Source organism: Euwallacea similis, chromosome 11 (assembly GCF_039881205.1).
Source record: "Euwallacea similis isolate ESF13 chromosome 11, ESF131.1, whole genome shotgun sequence".
Lineage (NCBI taxonomy): Eukaryota > Metazoa > Arthropoda > Insecta > Coleoptera > Curculionidae > Euwallacea > Euwallacea similis.
Window position 1 is genome coordinate 4,630,077 of NC_089619.1, and position 27,968 is coordinate 4,658,044.

At 35.0% G+C, this 27,968-nt stretch overlaps 1 protein-coding gene across 1 annotated transcript in view; it reads left to right on the forward strand.

Annotated features, from left to right (window-relative positions):
• Positions 1-27,968, forward strand: part of sick (sickie) — a 73,038-nt gene that overhangs the window by 28,972 nt on the left and 16,098 nt on the right. The window contains exons 5-19 of the mRNA XM_066395115.1: positions 7,770-8,019; positions 8,502-8,680; positions 8,740-9,005; positions 9,057-9,345; positions 9,406-9,912; positions 11,017-11,154; positions 14,860-14,984; positions 15,176-15,377; positions 15,461-15,528; positions 16,508-16,618; positions 16,691-16,925; positions 16,978-17,121; positions 18,473-18,499; positions 18,752-18,954; positions 19,116-19,267. Of these exons, the coding sequence (XP_066251212.1) occupies positions 7,770-8,019; positions 8,502-8,680; positions 8,740-9,005; positions 9,057-9,345; positions 9,406-9,912; positions 11,017-11,154; positions 14,860-14,984; positions 15,176-15,377; positions 15,461-15,528; positions 16,508-16,618; positions 16,691-16,925; positions 16,978-17,121; positions 18,473-18,499; positions 18,752-18,954; positions 19,116-19,267 (2,896 nt within the window). The remainder of the gene's footprint in view (positions 1-7,769; positions 8,020-8,501; positions 8,681-8,739; positions 9,006-9,056; positions 9,346-9,405; positions 9,913-11,016; positions 11,155-14,859; positions 14,985-15,175; positions 15,378-15,460; positions 15,529-16,507; positions 16,619-16,690; positions 16,926-16,977; positions 17,122-18,472; positions 18,500-18,751; positions 18,955-19,115; positions 19,268-27,968) is intronic.

A 27,968-nucleotide genomic window follows, 5' to 3' on the forward strand; every position in this document is an offset into this window, starting at 1 on the left:
TCAAGTCAGAGGTATGCACAAGCAGTCCCAATGAAATCAACAAAAATACATCTTCAGAAGAATTCAAACACATCACTAAACGTTTGGATAAATTAGAGAGGCAAATCAGATCCCATTCGAAATTAAGATCTTCTAAATTTCGACGCAATTCACCCAGCAGAGATCGTCAAAATTCTTCATGGTGCTGGTACCATCAAAATTACCAAGAAAAAGCTCGCAAGTGTGTGTCTCCTTGTGACTACAAGAAGGAAAACTAACGATCGCGTCGTCGTGGGCAGCAGACGGCGCGGGTACAAAGGACTGCCAAGTGAAGATCTCCACGAACACCAACGAAGATAGACAAAAAAACATTAATATAATTAGTCACAGGTTAGTTATCAAAGACCCTTTAACTGGTATTCATTTCCTTATAGATACTGGTTCTGATGTTTCGTTGTTACCCAAATCTTTTCAAGTACAACAAAATCAATCTCAATACACCTTATTTGCGGCCAACAACACATGTATTTCCACCTTCGGAACCAAGACTCTTACAGTTAGTTTAGGTCTCCGAAGAATGTTTACATGGAATTTTATTGTGGCACAAACAAATCATGCGATTATTGGAATTGATTTTCTTCACTATTTTAACATAATACTAGATTTGGGCAGTAAACGAATTATCGACAGCACAACTAATCTGACAAACAATGGTAAAATTTCTTGTCTTTCTACATCATCAGTTCATGCAATTCCTTCTTCATGCAAATATTTTGACATTTTGGTTCAATTTCCAGAAATTACAAAATTCTCATCTACTCCCTCATCACTAAAACATAGCATCTCTCACACTATTCTCACAGAAGGTTTTCCTATTTCTTCCAAACCTAGACGCCTTTCAGCAGAAAAGCTGAGTATTTTGTGAATAGTTACTTTTTGTCAAATTAGTTTATTTAAGTAGTTGTCAAGATTAAAATAAAAGAGTTCCTTACAACATTCGCGATCATCAACATCTTTTAACCACACAAGGACAATCCTAATGAGGTCGTGATATTTAGTTTCTTTCCATTTTCAATTGCATTTTTTAAATACTTCAAAATTCATATTGATAATTGCCGAAATGAAAGAAGTTGCTGTGGTGGTATAATAGCGTTCACCAGATTGTCGAGAAAGTTTTAAATTAATAAGAGTATAAGATTTTTTAATTCAATTTTAATAATGTACATTTCTATTCTACAAGTTTAGAATAATTCTCATAATATGTGTCTTGAATTACTTTATTAATTTATATATTGATATTTTAATTATAGTTAGCAACCTAACTTGAATTTTCTTCTTATCTGGTGTAGATGTCCATTATGGAGACTGCAAAAAAATGAGTAAAAATGTAGATTTTCTACACATTTTTTCGCAGTAGTTACAGGACTTTTTATACATAAAGCCATATAGTTTGAATTTTTAATCACTTTTCAAGTAAATAATTTCAGTCTTTAGAAACCATGTTTTGAAAATATTATGAAATTATTTTCGTTGTTTGGAGGCTGAAAATCAAACTTTTCGTAGAACATCCTGTATATTACGCAATGTCTCGAACTTGTACTGATCGTTAAGTCTAATGGTTTAAACCTAAAGAAGTCTTTATATCCATATCCCTTAGTATTCGATTAGTATAAAGATTAATATTACCACATTTTTATGTCTTTTTTCCAGTTTTTGGCATCAGTTTCTTTAAGTCTCCTGTTGGATATTTAAACGTCGCAGGAAGGGTTAGTGAAGCACAATTGAATGTTCTGGATAATACTCCGAATAGAAGTTTCCTAATATTTTCCATCTTCGAAAAGAACAAAAACATTAATTTAAGCGAAATTTAGCTAAAATTTCAATGTCAGGTGCAAAAATAGTGTCAAGTTCTTACCTTTCTGTTCCTCTTCTCTCTATTGCAACTTTGCGACTATTCTTGCTATAAATTTAAATTTCATAATTAGATTTTGCAGTTCTTTCTTTTCTCGAGTGATATTCGAATAGAGATACAAAACTTTTCACGATTTTCACATGCTAGAAAGGTGAAGAAATATGTGAAGAAGTAATATGCCTCAAGAGTATTTTTGATAGTTTAATTTCACAGTATGTGCTTAGATAAGCTTTAATCAAATTATGCTTAATTTGGAGCCATACTTTTTCATTTTTTTTCCAACTCCACACTTAATTTTCCAAGAGCAAATTTGGCTCACTCATGTGTCTTGATGAATTTTCAAAGCTCCCAGTCACTTAGAAATTTGAGCAACTAACTTTAAAATAAATTTCAATGAGAATAGCTTATAAAAACACTTCTTCGTTCAGATTTGGAAATTAGACCATCCCACGTTGTCTTGTATTTTTCTTTTTCTTCATGAATAAAAGATCTATATTCTTATTATACAAGCACATCTATAGATTTATTTACCAGCTATTTATAATTTTTTCTGTGGATTTAATTGTTCTATTAAAATATAAGTTGATGCGACTTTTCTTCATAAATTTTTCTGGATTTTTTTAAGTCAATTTAAGACAGCAGCCAAGCTTTAAGCACCTTCTATCTTTAAGATGTGAACACGCAAAATAACAAACCCCCATAGACTGAACCAAAGTAATGAGATGCTTCTCCCCCTTCCCCCATTGGGGATTATTACGTTTTATTTATTTCTCCCTGGAGATGGTAAATTATGATTAGCAACCCTGTTGTTTCACGGTTTGAGAGCCTTGGCAAATGGAGAAATTTGGAAGTTTGTGATGTTACGGTAGTGAAATTTTCCACATTATATATTCTAAGTTAAGCAGGCCTGTAGGTTCGATGTTCCTATTATCGTTCGTGAAGTTACCAGATTTTGGAGGCCCAAAAATAAAGCTTGATAAAGGTAAAAGATAAAACGTTAAGCCCGAAAGATTTATTCGGCTGTCGACTGAAGCTTTAATTAAAGTAAAAAATGAGGCTAATCTCCCCTTAAGCGGTCCATCCTGAACGCGAAAAAAACGAGAAAAAGGTCTAAAAAGTGACGGAAATAAAACAGGTCCCTGGTCGAACATCTGGCCAACAATTTATGACTTTTTCAGGGGATTCCGATATACTTAGTTTGCACCCTCGGGTCACTGGCGAAGGATGAAATTTAGATGTTCTGTGCACAAAAATTTTGATTTTTTCAACACTTTTGTTACCTCGTCATAATGTTCCAGAAACTTTTTGAAAAGAAAAAATTCAGGCCTCAAAATTTCCATAATCGAGCACAGCAGTTGGTGTCGAGTAACTTAGGACTTCGCTCGTTTATCTTTATTGAAAGGCAGTGCAGTGATTGGCATTTCTAAATGCAAAGAAAAACTCATAGTTCGCCTATTTATTTGTCAATAAGCGAGTTTTTCAATTGGGTTAGAATAGAGAAATTTAGAAAGCTTTAAAGGAATATGTGCATTCTAAGAGAAGTTTCACTTGCTTCTACATTAAATCTTTCTCGGCACTCGCCGCCTCTGAAATCTGTTTCCATTAACGTATTTTATTGGAAAAGTTTGCACATTTTTCCAGGAAAGCTGATACAGTAGGAAAGTGGAGGCTGTGTTTGGCATCTGCACGCAGATACTAAAATCTCTTGACACTTTTCCCCTTTTTCTAATAAAAGTGATCCTGAGATAGCGCACGTGAGGTGTTTACTACATCGCTTATCCTGGGAAAGGAGACGAAAGTAGTATTATCCACTTTATCCAGATATTATTCAAGCAACGATACTGACAACTCCTGAGAATTTACGTTAAAATCGGTTCGTCTTAAATAATGACCAGATTTAAAATCTCATGACTTTTCCAGCCTAATAAGTAAACACTGCTACTTCTCTATTTAGATTTGAAAATTTTGGACAAATTTACACTCCAAATTGTGATCAGTTAATGCAATGGCTAACGTGTTTAGTGATGTTTTGTTAACGAATTTGTAATGTCCGTATAGGTAATTCTCAACGGTTCGTTAGTCACATAATCAAGGGCAATTAATTTGAATAGATAAATTTAATGGTCCCTTATTGAACATTAAAAATTTCCCCATTTATTAATCAACTTGAAAAATCTACAGAAACGTGATCGGGAATAATTTAAGTAAAGGTAAAGAACTCAGTCAACTGGTCATAATAAAGATTCACGTTTTGATTTGATTTTCTAGCACTTTGGGTTGATTTGAAATCAAGTTCAACGATAAAGTTTATTAGAGAGGAATGAAAAAAGCGAAAAATGTATGTTTTTTTCCTATGCGCGTCTTTAAAAAATTTAAAACTTTTTGAAAAAATGAGAAGAGTTTTATGCAAGTATTTTGAAATTACTAAAATTGTGGACCAATTGATCGCTGTCCGGTTTGAAAGAGTGAAGTGAAAGTTGCTTGGTTATGCCAGATATTCGAAATTTTGGGGGGAACACGGCAGCGATGCAGCCGGTTATCCAGAAGGGGATTCGAGATAGGAGCGCTGTTGTCATACTGTCTGAAATATCAAAGCGAAGTGTGAAGTTTTCCCAGTTAGTTCTTTCATAAGTTTGCATGAAAATAAATTTGCAACACCGCGAGAATATTTTTAAAAATTTGCGAATTGGAGGTCGAATGAATGCTCAATATCTGCTAAAACACATTTGAACCAGAATGTTAAAATAATCATACAAAACGCGTTAAACAAAAAAACCCTGGACCTGATTCTTTTTTGAGTAGCAAAAAAAAAAATAGTACCATCACCTTATCTTTTTCTTCTGAACTGAAAAAAAGCAGAAACAAAAACCATGGTTCATATACGACTTACAGCTGATTGGAATTTGAATTGGTCCAGGAAAATGGGAAACAAGTGAAGCTTGCTGATTTAAACTCTAATAATTTCTTTAGTCTTTAGACCGAAATTTCCTTTCGTAAAAGCGGCAATATCGCATCACTAAACGTAAATCCCTTTCCCACAGAATGTTTAGGGTGGCACACGCCGAATTAAAGTGCATTTCGCTTTTGGACACTCGCTGAACGCACGTGCGCCAGTCCTGATGATCGCCGGACAGCGAAGAATTCGAAACGTGTCACGCGCGAGCCGCGAAAGAAGTTCAAAAAGGAAGTGTTAAAAATACCGAAAGTTCCGGGTTGATCAGTGCGAGAAAGTTAAGTTTTTCAAACTAGTGCGCAAAAATAAGAGATAGCACATATTAATTATTTTTCCTATACCTGGTGCCTCATATTTTCGCTATAATAATCCTCGTTAAAAAAATATATGATCTTCTCTTTTGTTCGAAATTGAGCAAGTGAACGTTGGGGTAGTATTATGGGGTGAGAACGGGTGATTATTAGAAAAGAGGGTCAGTTATAATGAGGGTGACTGCATCTGGGCCCAAAAACTGTATGCTCTTAGAGCTGAATGTGAGGCAATCAATAAATGCATTTATGTAAAAAAGATACGTTTAGGGTTTGTGTGAGTGCCGTGTGTAGTAGCTCTTAGCTCCTAGTAAAATGGGAAATAGTCATTCTGGAGGAAGGAAATCCAGAAGTCTGCCTACGTCTCCAGAAGTGAGGAGAGCTAAATCGTAAGAATGTTGTTATATTCATTAAATATACACATGTATGGTCTATATACAAGAAAATTCAGAACTATGGGATCAAGCTTCTAGGGATTATTCAATGCAACAATAGAAAACATTTGAATATAAGAACCGGAAATGTCTTTCTAAGGCGTTATGGCCTTACAATATTTCAAGGCAGTTATATGCAAAAATATGTTTTATCGAGTTTTACTACGTTTTATTTTAATTTGTGTGTACAAAATAATAATACAGTAATCATTTAAAATGTCGTTCTCAAACTTGAATGTACCTGTTTAAACAACGTACATAGTCTCTGCGAATTTGGCTAAAATTTTATAATCGTTTTCAACGACTCCAAATGCCGCAGTAATCCGTGCAGCCAGGCCTTGCTGTGTTTCCACTGTCGTTTCATAAACCAGAGGGTTTACATGTCCCCATAGAAAGAAATCTAAAGGTGTTAGGTCGGGTAACCTAAGGGGCCACGGAACTGGTCCACCTTTGCCAATCAAATATTGTTCGAACTCACGATCCAATTACTGACGGATCTTTTAGTGTAGTAAAAACATTACTGTAGTGTTGTAAAACGTACTGAAACTCGATAAGACACGTTTTTGCATATAACTGTCTTAAAGCCCCATAAGGCTGTAACGTAATTTAGCTTTAAGCCAAAACTAAAATATCTTCGAAATACCTAAATTCTCTGACAAAGGAACATTCTGTTCATCAGTCAATATTCAGTAATTGTTAGTTCCATAGTAAACACGTATGTTCCGTGCTTTATTGTACTAGAGATACAATGAATGAATCAGTTTATGGCTATCAAACAGTAGGTATAATAGAGAGAATAATGAGCTTCGCATAATCAAATCGGATGGTTTCATAACAAAAAAAAATTAAAATGACTTTTATTACTACACGAGTGACCCTATATACCTATCATCGCATGGAAAAGTTCACAACTAAAGAAAAAAATTACATATTTGAATATTTTCATTAAATAAATCTCATATAGCTATATTCTAAATATTAATCAGACCTCAAATGAGAGCGAATTGAGTAATATGAAATTTATGGTCCAATCTAAATTCATTTCCAATTTGATTTATGACCCATCAGTTCCGCTTTTGAGTTGTAACTCTCTAATTAATAAACACATACTTCAGTTTAATGTTCGGAGTACTTACTTGAGTGTTCTTTTTATTGCAAAGAAATTGCAGAAAATTAATAAGTAGGGTAAAGAATATCCCCGTTCATCTAATGTATCTCTTCATGAAGTAATAAAATTACCCTATTGTTTTGAGAATATTTAGAAGTTAGTTGTTAACCAAAAAAACCTTTCATCTGATAGTTTTTAAAAATTTGCCAATGGTTTATGAGATTTTTTGTGTGTTGCTTTGCATCGTTCTGTATAGTATCTTCTAATTTCATGAATAAGAATTGTTGTGTCTATTTACACCAGATGTGCTTGATCAAAATTAATTGACTATAACAAGTTCCATTCTATCGAAATCTTAGGAGGCCGCATAATTCCATGATAACATTAATTTAAATGAATTTTAAAAAATTGTATGAAATTCTCTAGGAATAAGTAATATATAGGACTAGATAATAGTTTTCCCACTCCAAAATATTTTCAATCCTCATACAAAACTATACATATAATTCCATAAGCTAAGCCTTCTTATCCTGTCCAAATTTAAAAATACCCCTCAATTTCTTTCGTGCTCTCAACTGAACAAGACTGTCCTAAGCTCAACAGGCTATACATCTTTGATCTATCAGCATTAATCAAAGTGCATCCAAAAATACTCAATGGGCTATTTTCGGATTCTTATTCCTTGCATTCCATTTACATGTACTTTTAGACTCTTCCATAGACCTGAGTCACAATAATACCAGAAGAACTGTTCCAATAAAATTAATATAAAACTTGAAATATCGAATCTACACAATCTCAGACACATTTGTAGGTATATTTATACCACGAGCCATTAAGCTCGTTACATAAGCTTTGATACAAAAACAAATCCCATTCGTGTTGTTTGTGTTTCCCCAGATTTAGACCTGAATTGGCTTAATTTATCTTTGATCCATGTACTAAAACCTTTAACCGGAAAGGTGAAATTTCCACTTTTAAAATTTGGAAATAGACCCTTTCGGAATAGTGAAATATTGTCTTGATTGTTTGATAACTTACCTTAGCCCAATTTAATCGCTCTATCCTTTTTTAGGTCTTCAGCAGTACCACACAAAGGTGGCACCACCAGCTCCATACCTTTACCAGGCAGTGCAATACCAGCTCGGAGATGTCCACCAGACAAAGTACGCCCGGTTGCAGGGTCTTCACGGGCCACCAGTCCTGCTTTGAGTATGATCCCGCGAGGCCCTCCTGCGTCACAAATAGCCAGTCCCTACCAGGCTGGACAGAAGGGTGCTGCGGTCCAGAATGGGTCTATGTTGGATAAACTTAAACTCTTTAAGGTAACAAACCAAATGCTGTAGAATTAAATAAGGGTTGATAAGCCAATATCCTGACAAATTTATCTGGGAGATAATAATCAGTAATCTACCCGCCCTAGGCTTTATCTGCGGATACGATTCAGTTGTTCTAGGACTTATTGGCAAATTAATATTGAGGAACTAAGAGTTTATTCGGCGAAAGATCAAAAATAATTTCCATAGGTATTTTAAAGTTAACTATTTATTATTAATAAATATTTATTTATTTATAAATTTTAATTAAAAATCATTTAGTTTGTACCATAATTACTTTACTATTGAATTTTAAACAGAAAAATAATTTTTAAAGTAAAAAAATCAGTGACGCGTGACCATCAAAATAAACCTGAAATTCTTTATTTAAGAAAAAATATATAAAAATGGATTGTCGGTACCAAAAGAGCACCGATGTTTACTTGAAGCTATGGTATTATAATACTAATCGGACCTTCATCTTATTGCAGAACAGTGAAAAATCCTGCAATAGTACAAATGGCAAAAGAACTAGCTCCTCTAGTGGCGTCTCATCAGCCAAGAGTGAAAGAAGCGATAGCAGCGTTTCTCTAGAAGCTAATGCTGAATCTAAACCTCCCAAAAACATATCAAGAATCAAGCAGACAACTAAAGTAACCACTAGTACTAAGTAAGTACCTTTTCAATTAGTTGAAAACTCAAGATAACAAAATATTCTTCTTCTTCTAGTAACAGTAGCATGAAGACTCCACCGCAAAAGAGCAGTCCTAACACTGCTAAAAAAGAAAGCCAAAAACCCGTGCAGCAAAATGGGGGTCCTAAAATGGTATCCGAAATGGAGAAACATGCCAGTAAAGTTGCAGCTTTACCCACGAGTAAAATTGCTGAGCCGAAAGTAAGAGTTTCCGCCTTAAAAGAGATGAAGTCGATATCTGTGCCCCATCAGCTTAGTGGAGGAGGGACTGGAATTCCTAAACCTACCCTTGCAGTTAAAGGTACAATACTTGTATTTTAAAAACTCAGACACTTATTAACTATTGATCTAGGAACTACAAAGCCTACTTCCCAATCATCGAACCTATCACATCATCAAAAACCGTCCATATCTCGAGAGTCTTCCCAGCATTCTTTGACGAGCCAGAAACCTGCCATAGCAATGGTGTCCCCGATGAAGACGGAACTACTTAAAGAAAATTTTCAAGCTCATAATCATGTTAGTAAAGATAGCGAAAATAATTGTTCTCAAGAGCAATGTGAAGGAGTCTCTTCTACTGCAGTTCCAAAAAGCAACTCCATGGCCAGTATCAGTGTCAATGATGCTAATACGACTTCTAGGTAAGTAATTTAAGGTAATCAAAGGTGATTTGATTATTTAAGAAAACATTAATGTTGCAGAAAAGAGCCTTTAGTACCACACGAGGCTGAATCATCCTCCCACCATCAGCAATATTTAGAGCCTCTCAAAGAAGCTCAAGAAATCGAAAGTCCTATTAAATCCAAACCCACTCAAACCACATCACCTCCCAAAGAAAAACAACTGGAAAGTCCTCGATTAACTACAATTCCCAATCACATTAGACAAATAAGTTTGTCAAAGCCTGATAATCAAATGGACAAAGATTCTATGATTTCCATGAAACAACTAAGAGAACTGAATCCTGCCGATCTTAGAAATAACTTTAACCTCAGCCAGATGGAAGATGATCTAAATTTGAATCGGCATGATCTGATGGCGTTGATAAGTGATCATGGAAGAGATGATAATTTGAGTATCGAGCCCATGAGGCCGTTGTTGAGGGGATATTGCAGTACTTTAACACTACAGGGGCGACACAGGGGGCAACAATATGTCAACAGGGGACTTGGTGAAGGAGATTATTGCGAAATTGCTCTTGCTAATGGGTAAGACTAGTGGAAAAGTTATGAAAACTAGATTTTTCCCATAGGAAAACTTATATATTAATGAATAATATCAAGTCTTTCATCATAGGTTATATTATTTCCTATGACTTTGATGAATTTTCCAGTAATGTGAGTCTCCCTCGAGGTCATATTATCAATATTGTCATAAAATCGTATTATGTCTATTTGGGAAGCAGTTTTTTCTTCATAAACTCTGAAATCACAAAGAATATTATCTTAATGCACTTTCCTATATCTATCTCCATTAATTCTTCAGTAATTTAAGGCTTCATGTTATTTTTAAGATGGTCAACAAAGTAAATTCTCGAAACTTAAGACACAGAGAGCCAACTTGACCTTATGTTAGAATAGTCCATGTGTACCACACCATATACTGGGCGGTTCAGAACTATGGACTCAAACTTCTAGGGATTATTTAGTGCAACAATAGAAGATATTTGAATATAAGAACCCATATTCGGAAATGTCTCTCTAAGGCGCTACGGCTTTATGATGCTGTAAGAGAGTTATGTGCAAAAATGTCTTTTATCGAGTTCTAGTAAGTTTTATTTTAATTTGTACAAAAGTTCGTCAGTATTTTAATCGTCAGTTCGAACAAACATTAAATAGGCAGAGGTGGCCCAGTTCTGTGGCCCCCAAGGTCACCTGATCTAACACGTTTAGATGTCTTTCTATGGGGACATGTAAAGTCTCTGGTTTATGAAAAGCGAATGGAAACAAAGCAAGACCTGATTGCACGAATTACTGCGGCATTTAAAGTCGTTCAAAGCAATTATCAAATTTTAGCCAAATCCTCAGAAACCATGAACGTCGTTTAAACAGGTGCATTCAAGATTAAGGACGACATTTTCAACAATTATTGTAGTGTTATTTTGTATAAACAAACTAAAATAAAATGTACTAAAACTCGACAAGACACATTTTGCATATAACTGTCATCATAAGGCCGTTTGACCTCATAATTTTGAATCCCACTGTATTAATCAATTTTTTAAAATATTGTTTGCATTAGTGTTAAATCATCCATAGACATATCTCCATACTCATCCCTGAAAGTTTGCTTCGATCAATGTTTTTTAACAGATACTTGTCAGAAGGGGAGCTCCTAAGAGGGCCAAATACCATAGATATATCAGATGGATACCTTTCAGAAGGAGGATCTGTCCTATATGCTAGAAGACTGCAAAATGCTCAACAAACGCAAAACATATCAAATAACGGGTAAGTCTAGAAATTATCGAATTTAACGATAACATCTATAGTTTTAAAAGTGATGGAAATTTAGGTAATTCGAACAGAGCAATATGAAATTTTATACCAATAAATGAGTTCCACAAAGAAGCTCAAGGCTCAATAATTTGTCAGAGCGTTTTGAAAGTGCATTAGCGCCCATTGCACCAACCCTGAATGATTTATATCTTCAATTTGAGGAAAACACTGCGAAAAGGGAAAGTAACAATGTGTTCATTTGGAGGGTGCAGTATGAACTGAAATTTATGACCCAATAATGAAGATGAACAGTCAACGGGCGAACTTCCAAAGGGAGTTACCTATAGAGTATTGAATTTTCATTTTATTGGCAATTTTTCCCTTCTAATGACCTTTGTCTGAAACCCACTTCGTCATCAAATTTAATTTGATCCACACATGAAAAATCTTCTTTATGTTGTGGTACTTAAGCGGCTTAAACTTGAAAAGATAGCAAAGGGGAGGCGTCTCGGAAACTGTGGGGAATTCAATGTGTCTGTTATGTGAAAGGATTAGGTACAGGGAAATTTAATTTGGGGATTGCTGGGGGGATTTGCTATTGTGTCGCCGCAGTTAGTTTGGACTTAATGATTAACGCCTAAGCTGCTAGTTTGCTTAGGAAAGCAGGAGGGAAAATGCCTTTGGGAGATGCGATTTAAAAAAAGATTTATGAGATTATCACTTGCTTGCAAAGCGCGTTTTAATGGAGACATAAAATGAAGTGTTTTGAAATTCCGTATATTTGTTTGTAAAACAAGATATAAAACGGCTTAAAAATGTTAAGAAATTCCGCTTTAAAAATAGATTTTTTTACCTCGTTAATATGTTGAGACTACATAATCTCCCGTTTCGTAACGTAAGTTGTAGGCGACAGATTTATTCAGTACTGTTTTGGAAGTTTTTTTTAGTTATACAGAGTGGTCCACCAAAAATCTTTCACCGAAGTTTTCTGTCTTATTATGTAGAAAAAACGAAAACGTTCTGACCCGTCAACTTTAATTTCAATGGGGTCATAATTCTTTGGCATAATCATTTTCCCAGGTTTAATTTCTAAGCAGGAGTGACTTTAACCCAAAAAATCTTACATGAAAAGAGAATTTTAAAGGACATTCAGTTACCTTTCCGATATTAACTATGGTATTAAAGTCACATAAATTTTGTGAGATCATTAGTCAACAAATTATTAACAATCAAGAATATCTTTATATATATATATATTTTTTTATGTGTTCCTTGTTCCTAAATGACAAAGCTAACTACTATAATTACTGTTATTGGTCGTCCAGCAATCCAAGACTTTTTCGTCAAGTTCACACCCAATATCCAGAAAACTCACCGTTGAAAACATTCTTTTTACCTGGAAATCTGAACGAAGACATCTATTTAAATTTATTAGAAAATGTCATTAACCCAACATTAAAAAAATTAATTAAGCAAAATAATCGTCACCGTACTGAAGACATAACTTTTCAACAAAGTGGGGCTTCTTCACACCACGAGGCCCCTATAAGGTACTTTTTCGACGAAACATTTCCTCACCGATGAATTGGGGGAAGAGGGCCTACTGAATTGCCCGCACGTTCACCAGACTTATCTCCGCTGGATTTTCTTTATGTGATCATTTGAAGTCAAAAATCTATGCGACACAACCTTGTTTTTTTATTGCTGTCGGACATTCACCCCGAATCAAATGATGAAAAGAAAAACATAAATGTAACTAAAAAGGTGCTAAAAATTCAAAAGTTTTTGCGAGCCTATAGCGCCTTTCTGGTTTCTTCTATTCAAACATTGCTTGACCCAAAACTTGTGTTTTTTTGAAAAAATCAGTAAGTATCATCAGTAAAAATCAATAAATTTATCAAATTTAGAAGGTATTTACAAGCATATTGAAGAGTGAACTTGTATGCAGTTTTCTAATGACTACCGCAAGCTAACATTTTAACAAGAAAGTTCGATCTTTCCGACTTTTATGAATTGCTTCCAATAAAACTAAACTTTGAAATCCAAAGTTTCTAGATTAATAGTTTTAAAGCTCCCAGAGCGTTTTAAATTCAACCTTTCGGCACTAAAATTCCGCTTATGCCAGACTAGAAACCGCGGCGTTTAAAGTAAAGAAGTTTTCGGTGTTACTAACTACACTTCGCACACGCTTCTAAGTCGAGTAGAGGAACTAGGGAAACTGCGACAGAAAAGATGTTAAAGGAACGAATTAAACCATGTTACTGAAGTGAATAAGAAGTTACTTTTAAATTTGGGCCATTTGCCCTATAACTTTTTTGTTGTAAATATGTTCTATAAAGTTGGGACAGATCGCTCATTCTTTCAATAGGGATTGTTAGAACTTCATCAACTCTTACTGGTGTATGAGGCGTTATTCCAAAAAAATAAAGGAAAAAATCAATATTTCCTATTTGGCTCACTTTTTATTATGAATTGAAATTGATACGTTTTGATTACAGACAGCATAACATCAAATAACAACTGTTTCTCTAAATGTTGCGCCTTCCGGCCTAACCTACCCTAGAAAACGTCCCCCCATGGAAAGTTTCCCTATCAGATGTTCGAGGCAACCGACCGAGGGAACATGCGCACACAAATCGATCCCTTTTGCCTCTTAGACATTCAGACTGTTTTCACCCCTTGACGGAAATAATGTAGTTAACAGGAACCCCCGAAAGTGTCTAAAAAAAATCAAAACAACACGAAAATGTGCCTAAAAGTCGATTTTTGAGTGCCCTTTATCTAGCTGTATTAAGTGGAAAAATTGTTGAGTGGGATCATCGAAAGTTGGGAAGTTATGGTCTGGTGGACAGCAAAGGGGGGTGTTAGGGAGGGAAGGAACCGTAAGTTTTGTTTTTGTTTCTGAGTCGTCTGGGGAGTTGCAGGTGTCCGAAGTTGAATAAACTTTCCTAGAAAATATTCAATTTATTAACGATTTTTAATCGAAGTTTGTTGTTTTATCTCCATTTTCCATTAATACAGATTGAAAATAGGACCGAGTTCCCATTGCAGAGGTTATAAAAGTAGCACATTTTTAATTAAAAGAGATTTTCTGCAACGCAACGAAAGGGGAAAGAAAATGAGTGAATGGACTTTTCTGTGAACGGTACTAAAAGCCTCGAGCTTTTGTAACAAATGTAAAAAGCCGGTGAAAAGCTTTTGATTCATGCTAGCATATTCATGAATATCCTATTGTAAAGGATGGTATTTAAATCGTGGATTCAACCCTGAACTAAACAACTTTCCTTTTAAATATGAAAAAGGGTATCGTAATTAAAATAAAACACTGACGACTTCAGTTCAGGGTTGATACTCTCGTCATTTCGTATTGATGATAAATTCTTGTGAGTATCGTCTTTTTCATTTTGTTCTTCCTGAATAATAAATTTTGATCCAATATTCAAAATTAATTCTTATTAAAAACAGATAGATCACGTACGAAAACAAAAGATTAGCCCCAACGCCGAGGGCGGTTCGTTGACTCATTTTCCCTCTGTTTGAACAGAAGACATGTAAATAAATGGGGGCAGAAGAAAAAACTAACTGGGGTATGAGTCAACAAGTTCAAGGGTAAATCCATGCAAGAGGGTCATTCGTGAGCATAGGGGTGTAAAGTGTGCAATGTCAAAATAATTATCAATTTGAAAAAAATAAATAACTTACATGTGTTTTTTCCAGGTCCGGCTTCACCGTGTTGACCGAACAATCAACTCGAAGGGGTGGGTCCTCCCGCGACTCGCCCCCTCCTCCGCCGGCCCCCAGGGGATCTTCTAAGGCACAGAAAAACGGGAGTGTACCTCAAGGTAAATATTGCTGAAATTGTTTAGTTTGCCTCTATATCAAGGCCAAAAGATCGAAGTAGCTTTACCTAGAGAAACGCTAAAATAAAAACAGTGTATTGGTCAGATTCACGGTTTCAATGGAAATTTTTTTTTAGATAAAATTGTCAATACAATGTTCCTTAATCGATTATTTTTGTGTTTTTACAATATAGGATCAGACTCGAAACATTCTACCTCGAACGGACATCACTGGAAAAGATACGGAGATTCTCCAGGGGTGGGCAGTCCTCCCCCTCCAGCCCCTGGGAGTCCCACTGCCAACAGAAGGGAACGAGGGGAGAGGAGGAGCAGTCCACATGGGAAAGAGAAATCAGGGGGAAGCAAGGGGGTTCGAGGGGTCCCTCAAAGTTTTGGGTGAGTTATACATTCCTTTTTTTTGCAATTGATTAGTTAATTTTGAGTGAACTAAACTTAGCAATATTTTACTTTTTGTTTAGGTATGTTAAAAGGAATGTTACCAGTAATGGGAATGGAGCCACCAATGGTACCGGACCTCCCGTCCAAGGTAATTAAACTTCCATGATAATTTCATATTTACCGATTTCTTAAAATAGCGTAGAAGTTGAAGTTCAGTGGGGTGAAAATTGTAAAGAAGAGTTCTTACCGATTCTATATGGGTTAGTAAACGTGGCGGTTACAAGTGATTGAAGCATTTAAGTCCTGCAATATACATGTAATAAAATGACTTTAGTCAAAACAGCTTATTTGTCATTAAGGGACTCTATGCAAAAACCGTTCACTTCAATATCTCAGATAAGCTTCTTAAATTTCGCACAATCTTTTTGGAATAGCCTATGCTATAGAAGATTGGGATAATCCCTTCTTATTAAAGATACTTCTTAATTTATAAAGAAAATAGAAAAGTCTGCTTTTCAAGTTTAAAATGCCTCGTTGAGTAGGGTCGATTAAAGATGACGTTAGAGGAACTTCAAAAAGTTTCTCTACTTCCTCCGGATTAAAAGGATAAAGAGACTAGGAAGAGTTACTGCAATAATTCATACAAATCAAGGAACAACAGAGATTGATTGTCCATAGTCATGCAACTTAATCTATGAATGCAATTAATTTATGTCGGTTGGCTGCAACTCCACATCAATCCTTATCCTGATATTTCAAAAGTATTAAGAGATAGTTCCGAACATTAACAATCATCCATCAGTAATTAATCTGTTAAGAAAATTTCAATTGCATTCTTATCTATGTATAGGGTGAGCGAATTTCGATGTTTATATAGGAAATCTTGGTAATCATAAGAGAAAGAAGAAAACAATTTTTTACCAGAGGTGTAGCGATTAATCTATTAATCATTCCATTCCACTAGGCTTGTTTCCAAAAAAAACTTCAAAAGACATGCCCTATGCTTTTTCTCTATCTTGTATAGTTACCAAGATCCAGAAAGTTACGTCGAAATTTGTCTACCCTGTGCATACAAGCCCTTCAACTCAATATATTCGTATATTAACGACTAATGTATATTTTTTCAGTTCTGCAAAACCACAATGGGAAAACCGCAGCCGTTTCAGTTGTCCCTAGAACTAAAGTCAAGGTCTCCGGTGGCACCCAAACGTGTTCAAGTGATCTGCAACAATCAAGCAGTAAGCATTAGTTCAGACACTTATGAACCAATAATAGTTGATGGGACCACTCTCTAATCTTTTTTTTTCTAGAACCATCCCCTCCCCAATTCAAATCCTACTCTCTAACGGGCAACACGGCCAATCAGTTGTCCCAATCGGTGAGAGAGCGACTCATGATGGGCTCTCAGAGTCTGCCCAAAGGAGGAGTTCATCAAGAGTATGGTCTTGTGATGAGACAAATGAGACCTAAAGCCAGCGATGGGTCTTTGAGCGATACTCAAGCGATTGAGAATTGCAGTCCCTATGCTCCTTGGTTACGTCATAGGTGAGTGCCGATAGCAGTGACTTCCCCTAAATTTCATTGTAATTTTTTTCAGCAATACGTATTCAGTTGCTCCCAGACTATCTGAGACAGACAGTATGGAGAGTCTTACCAGTCTTCCAGGACACAGAAGTAGCCTTACTCATGCACGCCTTTTACGCGATTCTCCGTCTAGATTAAGCAGGAGTAATAGTATAAGGTGAGAGGAATGGCTGCTCGACGATTTCTTCTGTGTATATCAATTTTTTGAAGTCGGATATGACGATGATTTACAACTCTAGTGGAAAAAAACCAATATGCTAGCTTACTGAAGCTCAAGCAGAAAAAAAAAGATAGAGGGTGGTTTTTGGAAGAATAGGAGAAAAATGAAAGTTCAACAATTTCGTATTAGGATACCATTGTATATAGGGCGTTTCAGAATAAGTCTACCATCTCCTTTAATTTTTTTATTATTCCCGCGTCCTAAATGTTCTGTTCTGTCTGTCGGCTGGTCAATGTGAAGGAAATTCGCCGAAGCGTCTACCCATTGAAAACTTCGAAAATGGAAGAGACACACACCCCCCCCCCCCCCCCTCCCCCTCCTTCTTGGAATGGAAAAATGTCCTTGAGGAGATACATCCTCAGCGTTGAATTTTTTTCCTTTTTTTGCTGCTGATCTATTGTTTCATATTTTGATTTTTTATGGCCTCTGACTTTGTTTATATTTTTTTGTCCAAGGGCCGGGGGAGTCTTTTTTGTCATGACACGCAAAAGGTCGCCCTTTACCTGCGATCGGTCACTCATCCATTCGCTAACCACGCCTGACGTCGCTCTATACTTCGATGATCGGATAGCAGCTGGCAAATCAACGTGGTAGCTACTACCTGGTTGTTGTGGGTTGACCGAAATAAGAAATAACGTTCATGCGAACACGGTCTCCGTTTTGGGTTTCAGACTGAAATACAGAGTGATAAAAAATTATAATTTTTTTGGTTTCTTCCTAATAAATCCGTTCCGGTATTAAATATGCTTATGAACATTGGGGGAGCGTAAAATGAATGTAGAGACACATATTTTAAAAGGAAAACAAGATTTTTAATTCCACCAGTGGCGTCTCCATTGGTGTGACCCTCAACATTTTAAATAAAAAATATGATACGTCACTGGTTAAATAAATATAAATATTCAAAAGACCTTTTTTTAACAGAAATATGAAACATTCAGAAAACTTTTTAACCAGTGGTGTATCATATTTTTCATTTAAAATGTTCAGGTTAGTTTATCACCTTGTATTTTAGACAGGAAGCGAAAACGGACCCTTGTTCGCATTAATTTTTTTCGCATTTTGGTTATAAGAACCTAAAGCAGTTAGCAGACTTATTCTAAAACACCTTGTATTTTCAAAACAATAGTTTCACATTTCAGCATGTTATTACCATCAATAATATTCTTTCCATTTAATCAAAACTTGAATTCAATCCATTTTGGCATTTTTCAAAATTTTTATTTTGAGTCGAAATGCTTCCATGTTCTGAAATTTGACCTCAGATTTATTTTCAATTTTTACATAGCTACCTCAGAGACCGGACCTTCCCAAGGTAGAAGCAAAACGACAAAAAATAGACAATTTGTGATTTTGTGTGCTTTTTATCACGGGTATATTTTAGTTTTCTATGCTTCATTTGTGCATACAGCTCAATTTCTAACGAAATTAAACGTCTTTGACTACCGGAAGCTTCTACACTTAATTTCACCGTGTGTTGTTTTAAGTTTGGCACCACGTATCACCGTGCTTTTCTACTTAAAAATTGGATTTTATTTAAATAGTGAAAGATTTGGCTTGCTTTTAGATCAACCAAATCTGAGAAATTGTATCCGTCGATGTTACATAGAAACACCGAACCAGACACTGAGCCCTACTATTGTTTGCCCATCGGAAGTCTTTCGCATTGGTCCCAACCTACCAGTCCTGCGCCTGGAAATGCCAGGACTTTTCCGTTGAGTCCCACACATGGAGGCACTCCAAGACATAGCATGCCTAAGAACGATGATCGTAAGTAGTTTTGTTATTCCCATTTTTTTGTAAACATTTGAATATTCCGTTTTCTGAATTTTTTTGTCAATTTGTGGAATTTTGAAGAAACTATTCTTTAAAGAGTGCTTCTTTAAGAAAATAGTTTGAAAACTGCCATATATCTTGCATTCTGTTTCCAGTTCACGGATCTTCAATTAGTCTAGTATCAACGGCCTCAAGCCTCTATTCTTCCGCCGAAGAAAAACATGCCCATGAAATCAGGAAACTTCGGAGAGAGCTGTCGGAGGCTCAAGAGAAAGTACACACCTTGACTTCTCAGCTAAGTACAAATGTAAGTAGGTTTATTTATTTCATATCTCAAGAGAATTTAATTCAGGTCCAACCTGATTAAAGCGAGTCAAAATTAATACAAATCCTAAAAAAATTGACGAATGGGAACCGTCGTATCTTGAGACGTCACTACAAGCTTTCGTTTCGGGCTGCTTGAAAATTTACTGAACATATCAGAATTTTGAAATTTTAATTTATAGTGCAGGCCAAGAACAGAGGCGGCTCAAAGAGGACAAAATGCTTAAATGTTCTATATATTGAGATTTTAATTTGATGTTTAAACCTAAAAGAAACAGGGCGTCCCAAAAATGTAAAAGGAATTAACGAAAGTTAAAAGAATTTTGAAACTTTCAGACGATTCCGAATAAATTGCAATTTCTTGACATACTGGCGATAGTGACTATTTATGTTCGAGTACTAAATTTGCAAAAAAGCGTATTTATACATTTTCTGCTAAATTGTCCCAGGAAAGGTCACTGTCTAGTATTAATTTCCCAACGCAAATTGGCTAATTACACAATTTCCGGTTAGCAGCTATTTATATTATGAACGGGAGGAAATTGCCTATTTTAGTCCCACAAATAATTCACAAATCAGAAATAAGAACGAAGGGGAAATACCTAAGTACGTGAGCTAGTATAATGGCTATAGAAAGTACCATTTATCTCCCTTACTTCGAGAAAGCAAGATGCTCCTCTTTGCAGAGGAAACGTATTCTTTCCTTCGCCTTTCTCCGCGTAACTGAAAGTCTGCATTTTCTAAGAAAATTTTTCACGAAAAATACATTACATTTTTTCATACCTCTATTGTTGTGTTTAACACTAATTTTCATTAAAAAATGAACTGGTAATTTTATAGTATTCCTCGACCCACTAGCATTCTTCTGTGAGGTTCTCGATGCATTTAACGTTAAAAATGGCAGCCATAACTGAATAAACTTGTAATTCAACATGATCTAATTTATGGATACCCTGTATGCATAAGGAAATATTGAGTACAAATTCTTTTAACTGCGAACTTTTAAAAAATCTTCAGGGAAACTAAAGTCCAATATGATATAGGACTTCGATCTTCTATGTGAGTATATGTGTATTATTCGCGATAAAATTCCCGATGCACGTGACAAGTTACCCAGCAAACCATTGTACAAGCTTGCAAATATGACGGGATAAAATTTAGGCTAAAAATGTTAAAATTTGGCGTGCTACTAAAAATACTATGAAGTTATTCGTCTCACCTTATAACTAACATAAATATAGCACATAATATCTTCAATTAAACTTATAAGCATTAGTTAAATTCGAATTTTATTATCGTCAAGTTGGTCACACCATACCTTAATTTACGACGTTGCTATTAATATTTTATGATTTACTGCCGCAATTTTGACTTGTAACTCCAGATCCTTTTTACAGCACTATTGTAAAAACTGTTCATTTAAGCACAAAAAGGATAGTGTGCATATAATTGCTGCGGCCATGAAAGCTTTTTCATAATGTGACCACAGTGTCATCATTGAAGACTGTAACGTACATCGAAAATTTTATCGCGACTAGTATATGTATATCAATTTAACCGCTCTCACGCAATGTTGTTATAACTTTCCCTTTAGTATCACATCACTCAATAAGGCCCGGTTTGCCACATGTATGGCAACACTGTTGACAGACTCATATGATTTGTGTCAAAATTTCATGACTTTCTGACAGCTAGTTTATAGGTTAAAGTGGTTTCAGTGACCCCAGCTTTGTAATTTTAAAAACGATGCACAAAAAAGAATTCCGTGTGTTGATTAAACATTCTTTTTTTATGGAGAAAAATACTGTTTAAGCCAAAGAGTGGCTTGATAAACGTTATGGAAACTGCACCAGGTAAATCAACTATTATTGACTGTTATACTGAATTTAAACGCAATCGTACAAACACCGATGATGCTAAACGCTCTAGTCCCCTAAAATCGACGGTTATTCCGGAAAACAAAAAAAAACCGTAAAGTGAAGTTACGTGATATAGCTACCACCTTAAAGATATCAGAAGTATGTGTGTTTATAATTTTATACGAAAATTTTATCATTCGTAAGTTGCTTTCGAAAGGAGTGCCGCGTTTACTCACGCCGGACCAAAAACATCAATGCGTCGACGATTCAAAGTGCTATTTGGAGCTGTTCAAGCGAGATAAAAAGAATTTCTTTCGAATGAATGCATCACTTTTGAAGGACACCATGTTGATCAATAAAGTCGAATTTCTAAAAGAAAAAATGTTTTTCTTAGTTAGACCGGAAACTAATTGAGTGATATGTTATTATTTAATGCCTATGTTATCTCTCCCAATATTCGTTATTAATTATTATTGTTATTCAAGAGACAAGCTGTCTCTTCGCTTCTCTGTATTATGGAAAAATCCCCTAAACATCTTGCACACTAGATGCGCTTTTTTAATGCTACACATATTGTTGTTTGACCTTTGCACAGTAAGCTTTGCTTGATCGATCGACTGACGTTACTCAGTTTTATCTAAATCTCCGCTTTGTTGATGTCGGAATTTACAAATTACAGTAAATTCTTTAAGTTGCACCGACAAAGGATAATGTGTAACTGGTAAACAACCCGTGTACTTTTCATATCTTTAAATATACATAGCTTCTAAAGTTTTGCATCACGTCGATTCTTGGATATTTTATTATGCGGTGTAAAAATATGTGGAATATTTGTTTATTTATGAATTTTGATTAAAAATCAATTAGTTTGTATTACAGTTACTTTACTATTAAATTTGAAATAAAAACAATTTCTAAAGTGAAAAAGAAATTAGCGACGTGTATTTTCACTCCTCGCATCAATACAAGGTTGAAGACGTCTCTGCATGCTTTCAACAAGACTAGCTATAAGATCTTGAGGAATGTGCTGCCATTCTTCTGCAGCAGCAATAACAAACTCCTGGATGATTCTGAGAGAATTTCTTCGAAAGTTTACAGTTCAGGAAGGCATATCCCAAGGATGTTCTGTAAGGTTCGTGTTTGACGACAAAGCATCCAATCTAAACGATTGATTCCTTCATTTTCAAGGTAGTCATTTACTACCATAATACGACGTGGTTTTATGTTAAACAATTAAATAATTTGGCACTAGCTTACACGACAAAAAAAATCTTGTGGCAAATTAACTTAAAACAGAAACATCAGATGATGCAAAACTTTTGAAGCTATCTGAAATTTCTGAGGTTACTATAAAGCTGAGAAGAGTTTTTAGAATCGTATTTGAAGATTTTAAGCAGGTAGATTGTCTGACAAACCAATTTATTAGCTGATGATCTTACGTTAATAAATATTTATGTTTATGCTATAAATTTAGAACTGAGACTCTTTTTTATTAGTACACTGGCATCATCAATGTTATTTCATTCATTGTGTTGTGTATTCAATGTTATTCGATGTATGTCGTTTCCAAGTAAGCTAAAACACTAGAATTTTATAGAAAAGATTTCACGCATTGTCGAAGAACGACATTATTTACGCCTTATTCTAGCAATTGTCTGGTTCAATATTGGCTGTGCTGTTAATAATCTTGCCACTTAACCGACACGACTCTGATTTAACCACAATCAACGCATTCCAGGTCACTTCAAACTTGTCCAACATTTGATCTCTCTACTATAACAAAAAAATCTCAATTGGGTTAAATTTAATGGTGTTTAATAGCGTTTAATCGCGCTTTATTGGTTTATTCTTCTATATAAATTATTTGTCGTTACCTTAAAAAATCTGGGGTATACAATTACCACTAAACCTTCAGAAGAGGCAAAGAACAACACAAAGCAGATGTAACAAAGAAAAGATTGTGTATTATGATAAGAAAGGGCGTAAGTCAAGTGTAGTTCCTTAAAGAAGTTCCCCAGCTCGAATTATGTGATTACATGCCTTTAGGTCTCTCCTTGAGAGATGGAAGCTTATAGATGCAATTCTACGTGTATACAACTGAAGGTCTGAATGGAGCCGTGATCTAGAAACCTTATTTGTTGGAAGCTAAACGAAACCAAATGTTTGTGCCCCAAGAACCCCCGATGCCAATTGATAGTAAACACATGACAAGTGTTTTCAGTCCCTTTTCAGGGTCAAATATAGGTTCACATACCAGATGTGAGGTGTCCAATTATGGCTTGTTTATTTGCTAATTATGTCGTTTTTCAAGAAAATGTTTTTAAGTTATTTCTTTGCCTGATTCCGCCCTAATCTGGGACATTCGTTCAATTTACAAACAGGCTCAAATAATTTCTACAAATAAGTCAAAGTCTTTTTTGGCTGCATACTTGTTAAGGAATTTGACCCCAAATGGCCGATCCTACTTTCCGCAGTCATTTTTTTTAGCATTCACCAGTAAGTAACGCAACCTACCATGGGATTGATATAAACAAATAGCGGGCCATGTGGAGAATTATTGCTGATACTAAAAAGTTGGGTCTTTTCTGACAGAAAAGAGAGAGTCTAAAGAAAACTGAAATTCTGTGCGTTCAATTTGAGGTCCAAAATCATCAGATGAATCAAGAGGAAAGCCCAAATTCTAAGTTTCAAACTTAGAATTCAGAATACCTCTACAAAAAAAATTATGCTAAAAGAAATTATAATTATTTCTAAAAAGAAAAAAAAGTTTTTTAATTTTGCAAAATTCTTGCAGCTATTTAATGATTCTTCTATAGTCATAGTGAGAAAAGAAACTAAAAATGGCCACATCTAGAGATTGCAAACGCGATACATTTCTTTCAATAAAACCAGATATACAGGGGAAAAATAGAGGTTGTAGAAGAGTTAGGTCGTATAAAATTTTCGGCAAAATACCCCTTGAAAACAAACAATTTTTAAAATTTAGTGGTAAACTTTAATCACATGTAATCAATTTAAATTAATAGATAACTATTTTTCATGTAAAGTTACTTTGTAGAATTGGTTAATAACTCGAGACTTCTCTAACTAGCCCTCTCAGCTAAGGTAAACTTGCAGAAAAAAACACAATCAGCCTTTATCATCGCAACTTTTTTCTTTGCGGAATCTCAGAAATAACATTGAAATACCGTATTAAATTGGTATACTCCTACCGGATGGTATTCGTCCATATGGTTGTGATGTCATTCAACGACTTCTTGTGCGTTTGCGATTTCTCTATAAACAGCCATAACCGTCGTGCTATTCAGGAATGGCTAAAGTACCTTATGAACTTCTTGGAAGTTCTTCGTATATGGCTTCGACTTGTCATTGGGGCGATGATGAGTTAACATATTCTTCAAATGTCCTCGATTCAAATCATATATCAACTTTTAAAAATTTCGTCGGTTATTTACTAATTAAATCGTTTCGTTTGTCGTATCTAATTTCCATATCTGAAAAATAACATATTAATTAAGAGACTTTGAAAAGATTGCTTCGAGATCTGGGTTAATCCATTATATCCATACAATAGTTACGTCTTGTTAAGGAAATTATTATTCATAAATTTAAAATAATAGTTCTGGGATTGGTGTTGAATTACAGGTTTCTTCAAGTTAAAAGAGGAAAATGGCCAATATACTGCAAAAGTGTAACGGCTAGATTTGACTTGAAATCCAGTCCCGTTCAACGTATACAAAGGGTTCCATGACAAGAAGAAAATATTTCAAATAATGATTATATAGCTCATTTCCCTTAAAAATGTCATATATGTATATAGTATGTCTTTATTTACAGTAATGTTTACTAACAAAGAATATGCGGACAAGTTTTTATATATGGGTTTGCTAATGGTAATGGCGCTTAAAGCTATTAGGTCGTATCAACGTCGATTTCCAGAATAACGAAGTCCAAGTTATAGAACATTTGTGAGAGTTTACAAACTTGGAGAGACACTGCCCTTTTTCCATGTTTCCTTCTGACCCCCGCGAAACCCAAACTTCACACCTCTGGATTTTACGTTTGGGATCACCTAAAATCTCAAGTGTATTCGCAACCTATCAATTTCAGAGAAAATTTTATAAGGCGAATACAAGTGTGCGAATTCATGCACAAAAATCCGAAGGAAATTTATCGCGCTTTTAATTCGACTTCTCGACGAAGCAGATTTTGCATTCGAAAGATGGGGGGACATTTGAGACCGTTTTTGCGTTAAACATATCAATTAGTTAAACTCCATTTATGTTATTTACGTTTAACATGTATTTCGGTAAATTTTTGGCAATCAATAAATTGTGTGCAATCCAAAAATATTTAGCGCAATTTTCAAATATCTCTAAAATAGTTGAAAATCAGACCGTATTATATTTTTTTATTGAAAATGAGTTATATAATCATCCCTTGAAATATTTTCTTCTCGTCATAGAACGCCCTGTAGAATATAAAGTGAAATCTACTAGTTCAACAATAATTAAGATTTATTCGAAACAACCTGCCGAAAATCATCTGAATGTCCGAAGAAAAAATAGTCGGCTACTGTAAATTTTAAAGAACACATTTGGAATTCAAGGTGTTTCGGGTTAACGATTACCATGCTAAGTAGCCACATTTATAGGAAAGTCTGGCGAGAGCTTCAGTTCATTTAGTGAGGAGAGAAATTCTAGAATATGAATGTTAAGTATCAGGTAAGTCGGAGATACCATAAAAAAATGTGAAAATAATCCCAAAAGTCCCTGCAATATTTCCTCCAAGATATACCGAACTCACATAAAAATTTTTAAGGAACAGACACAGATTGATATTCTGGTTGTTAGGAATTGTTGGGAGTTGTTGGGAATATAATAAAGCGCTCAGAATTTTACGAGAAATTCGCTCGTCAAGAAGTACGGAAAAATTCCAAAATATACCTATTTATGTCAAATAAAATCGGAAAATATTCTTTGAAAAGTTCCCGAAATATCTGGAATATCCTCAATAATATTACTTTAAAATTTCAAGCATCCTGAATGCTTTTGGAATCACAAAAAATTATCTCAAAATTCCCCTTAAATTTACAAAAATATTCCCTAGTTTATGACATCTTAATTTTTTACCGTAACATTTTAGTACTTCCCTAAAATAACAATAATCATGGTGGTAAATTGGTTCGAATTCGGGGAATTACTTGTTTCCAAAGAAATTAAACTCTTAGACTGGTGAATACCTACATATATCAAATTTCTGAGCTGATCCTTATTATAGTACAAAGTCGCAACATGGAAAACTTTTAGAAGTTTCAGAGTTACAGTCTACTCGATGTGATTTTCCTATCCCCATTTCTTAATTATTGTAACTTGAAGTAAGAAGAATACCACCTGTCATGCTCTCTAGCCTGTGTTGTAACCGACCAGCATAGAAATTACATTTTCATGCTTGTCACTAACAGGACATTTGCATAAAATCGACATCCAATTGCCATAAATCTACAGATACTATTTTTTCACAAGATTAAACTAAAACGTGTATAATATAATTTAAAACACTTCTTTACTCAGTAGGTAAAATTTTGGTAAAGTGTCAAATTTCACAGTCCCTTATGGTTAAATCCCTGAATTGGCTGTCGCTTCGGTTTAACACCATAAATCCTCATTTAGGCACTTTGAACGCAAAGAATATCCTCGTTCTAATTTATCATTGTCGCTGTGGGTTATTTGAAAACACGGACAGTGACCCAGCTCCGGGTTGTACCAACAACACTTTTTTCCGGGTACTACACGTGACTACAATGCGCATATTACGCTTTGTGATCTTTTATTATAGCCATGTTCCCTCCAGGGTACTTCTTTTTTACCCATTCTTATGGTGCGAGTCGAATTTCAGAGGTCACGCAAGGCTGCACTAACTCATGCCATCAAGTGAAAAAGTTAGAAAAACATCGAGTTCGGTTGATTAGAGCACAATAGAATTCACATTCTGAAATAAGGTTACAACATCGTAAATAGTTGTTTCGAGCTGCTGGTGAACGGAGGCAACAGCAATGGATGGATTTATGACCTGATGGAGTTCTGAGTGGAACCTCTCGATTAGTTTTGGCCCGCATTCAATCAAATCAAAATGCAAGGAAATAAATTAGATTTGTTATTTAAATAACAACGTATGAGAAATATGTATGTTGATTTTTTGGGGTGTTAACGAGCGATTGAATTAGTCAAATTTATCAATATTATAGTCAATTTACTTGCCACCTAAATATATGGAAAATTTTTTAGTCAGTTCTGGCCATTCTGGGTGCTCACTGAAAACTGGGGACACTTTATTTTCTTCTAGTTGTCATCTCATTCAGAAATCTATATTACGATATGTTAACTCAGTTTGACGAGGATTATTTCCATGTGTCCATTATTGACTCAAAAATAAAAAAATATATACGTAGGTATTATTTAAAGCCTTTGAGGTCACTCAAAAATCGGGAACTTAGCTTTCGTATAATTTAGGATATTTTGAATTCGTTTGTTTAAGATTATTATTTCAGTTTTGCGGAGAATTTCCTCAGGACTTCAATCAAATGAAGTTAAATTCTTGAATCTGGTGATCAGAGTATTCCCAGCGCTAACGTTAAAATGACATGTGCTTCCTGATATTGAGGCTAGCGGAATCACCTAGGTCACCGTTTAAAGGTTCCACCCTCAAATTAAAAAATCTGGCTCTGGATAAGATTTGTTTTTTTTTTAAATAAAATTTTAAATAAAATTAATAAATTGTCGAGTTAAATGACACAGTCAACACACTCAGAAAAAATCACTAGAA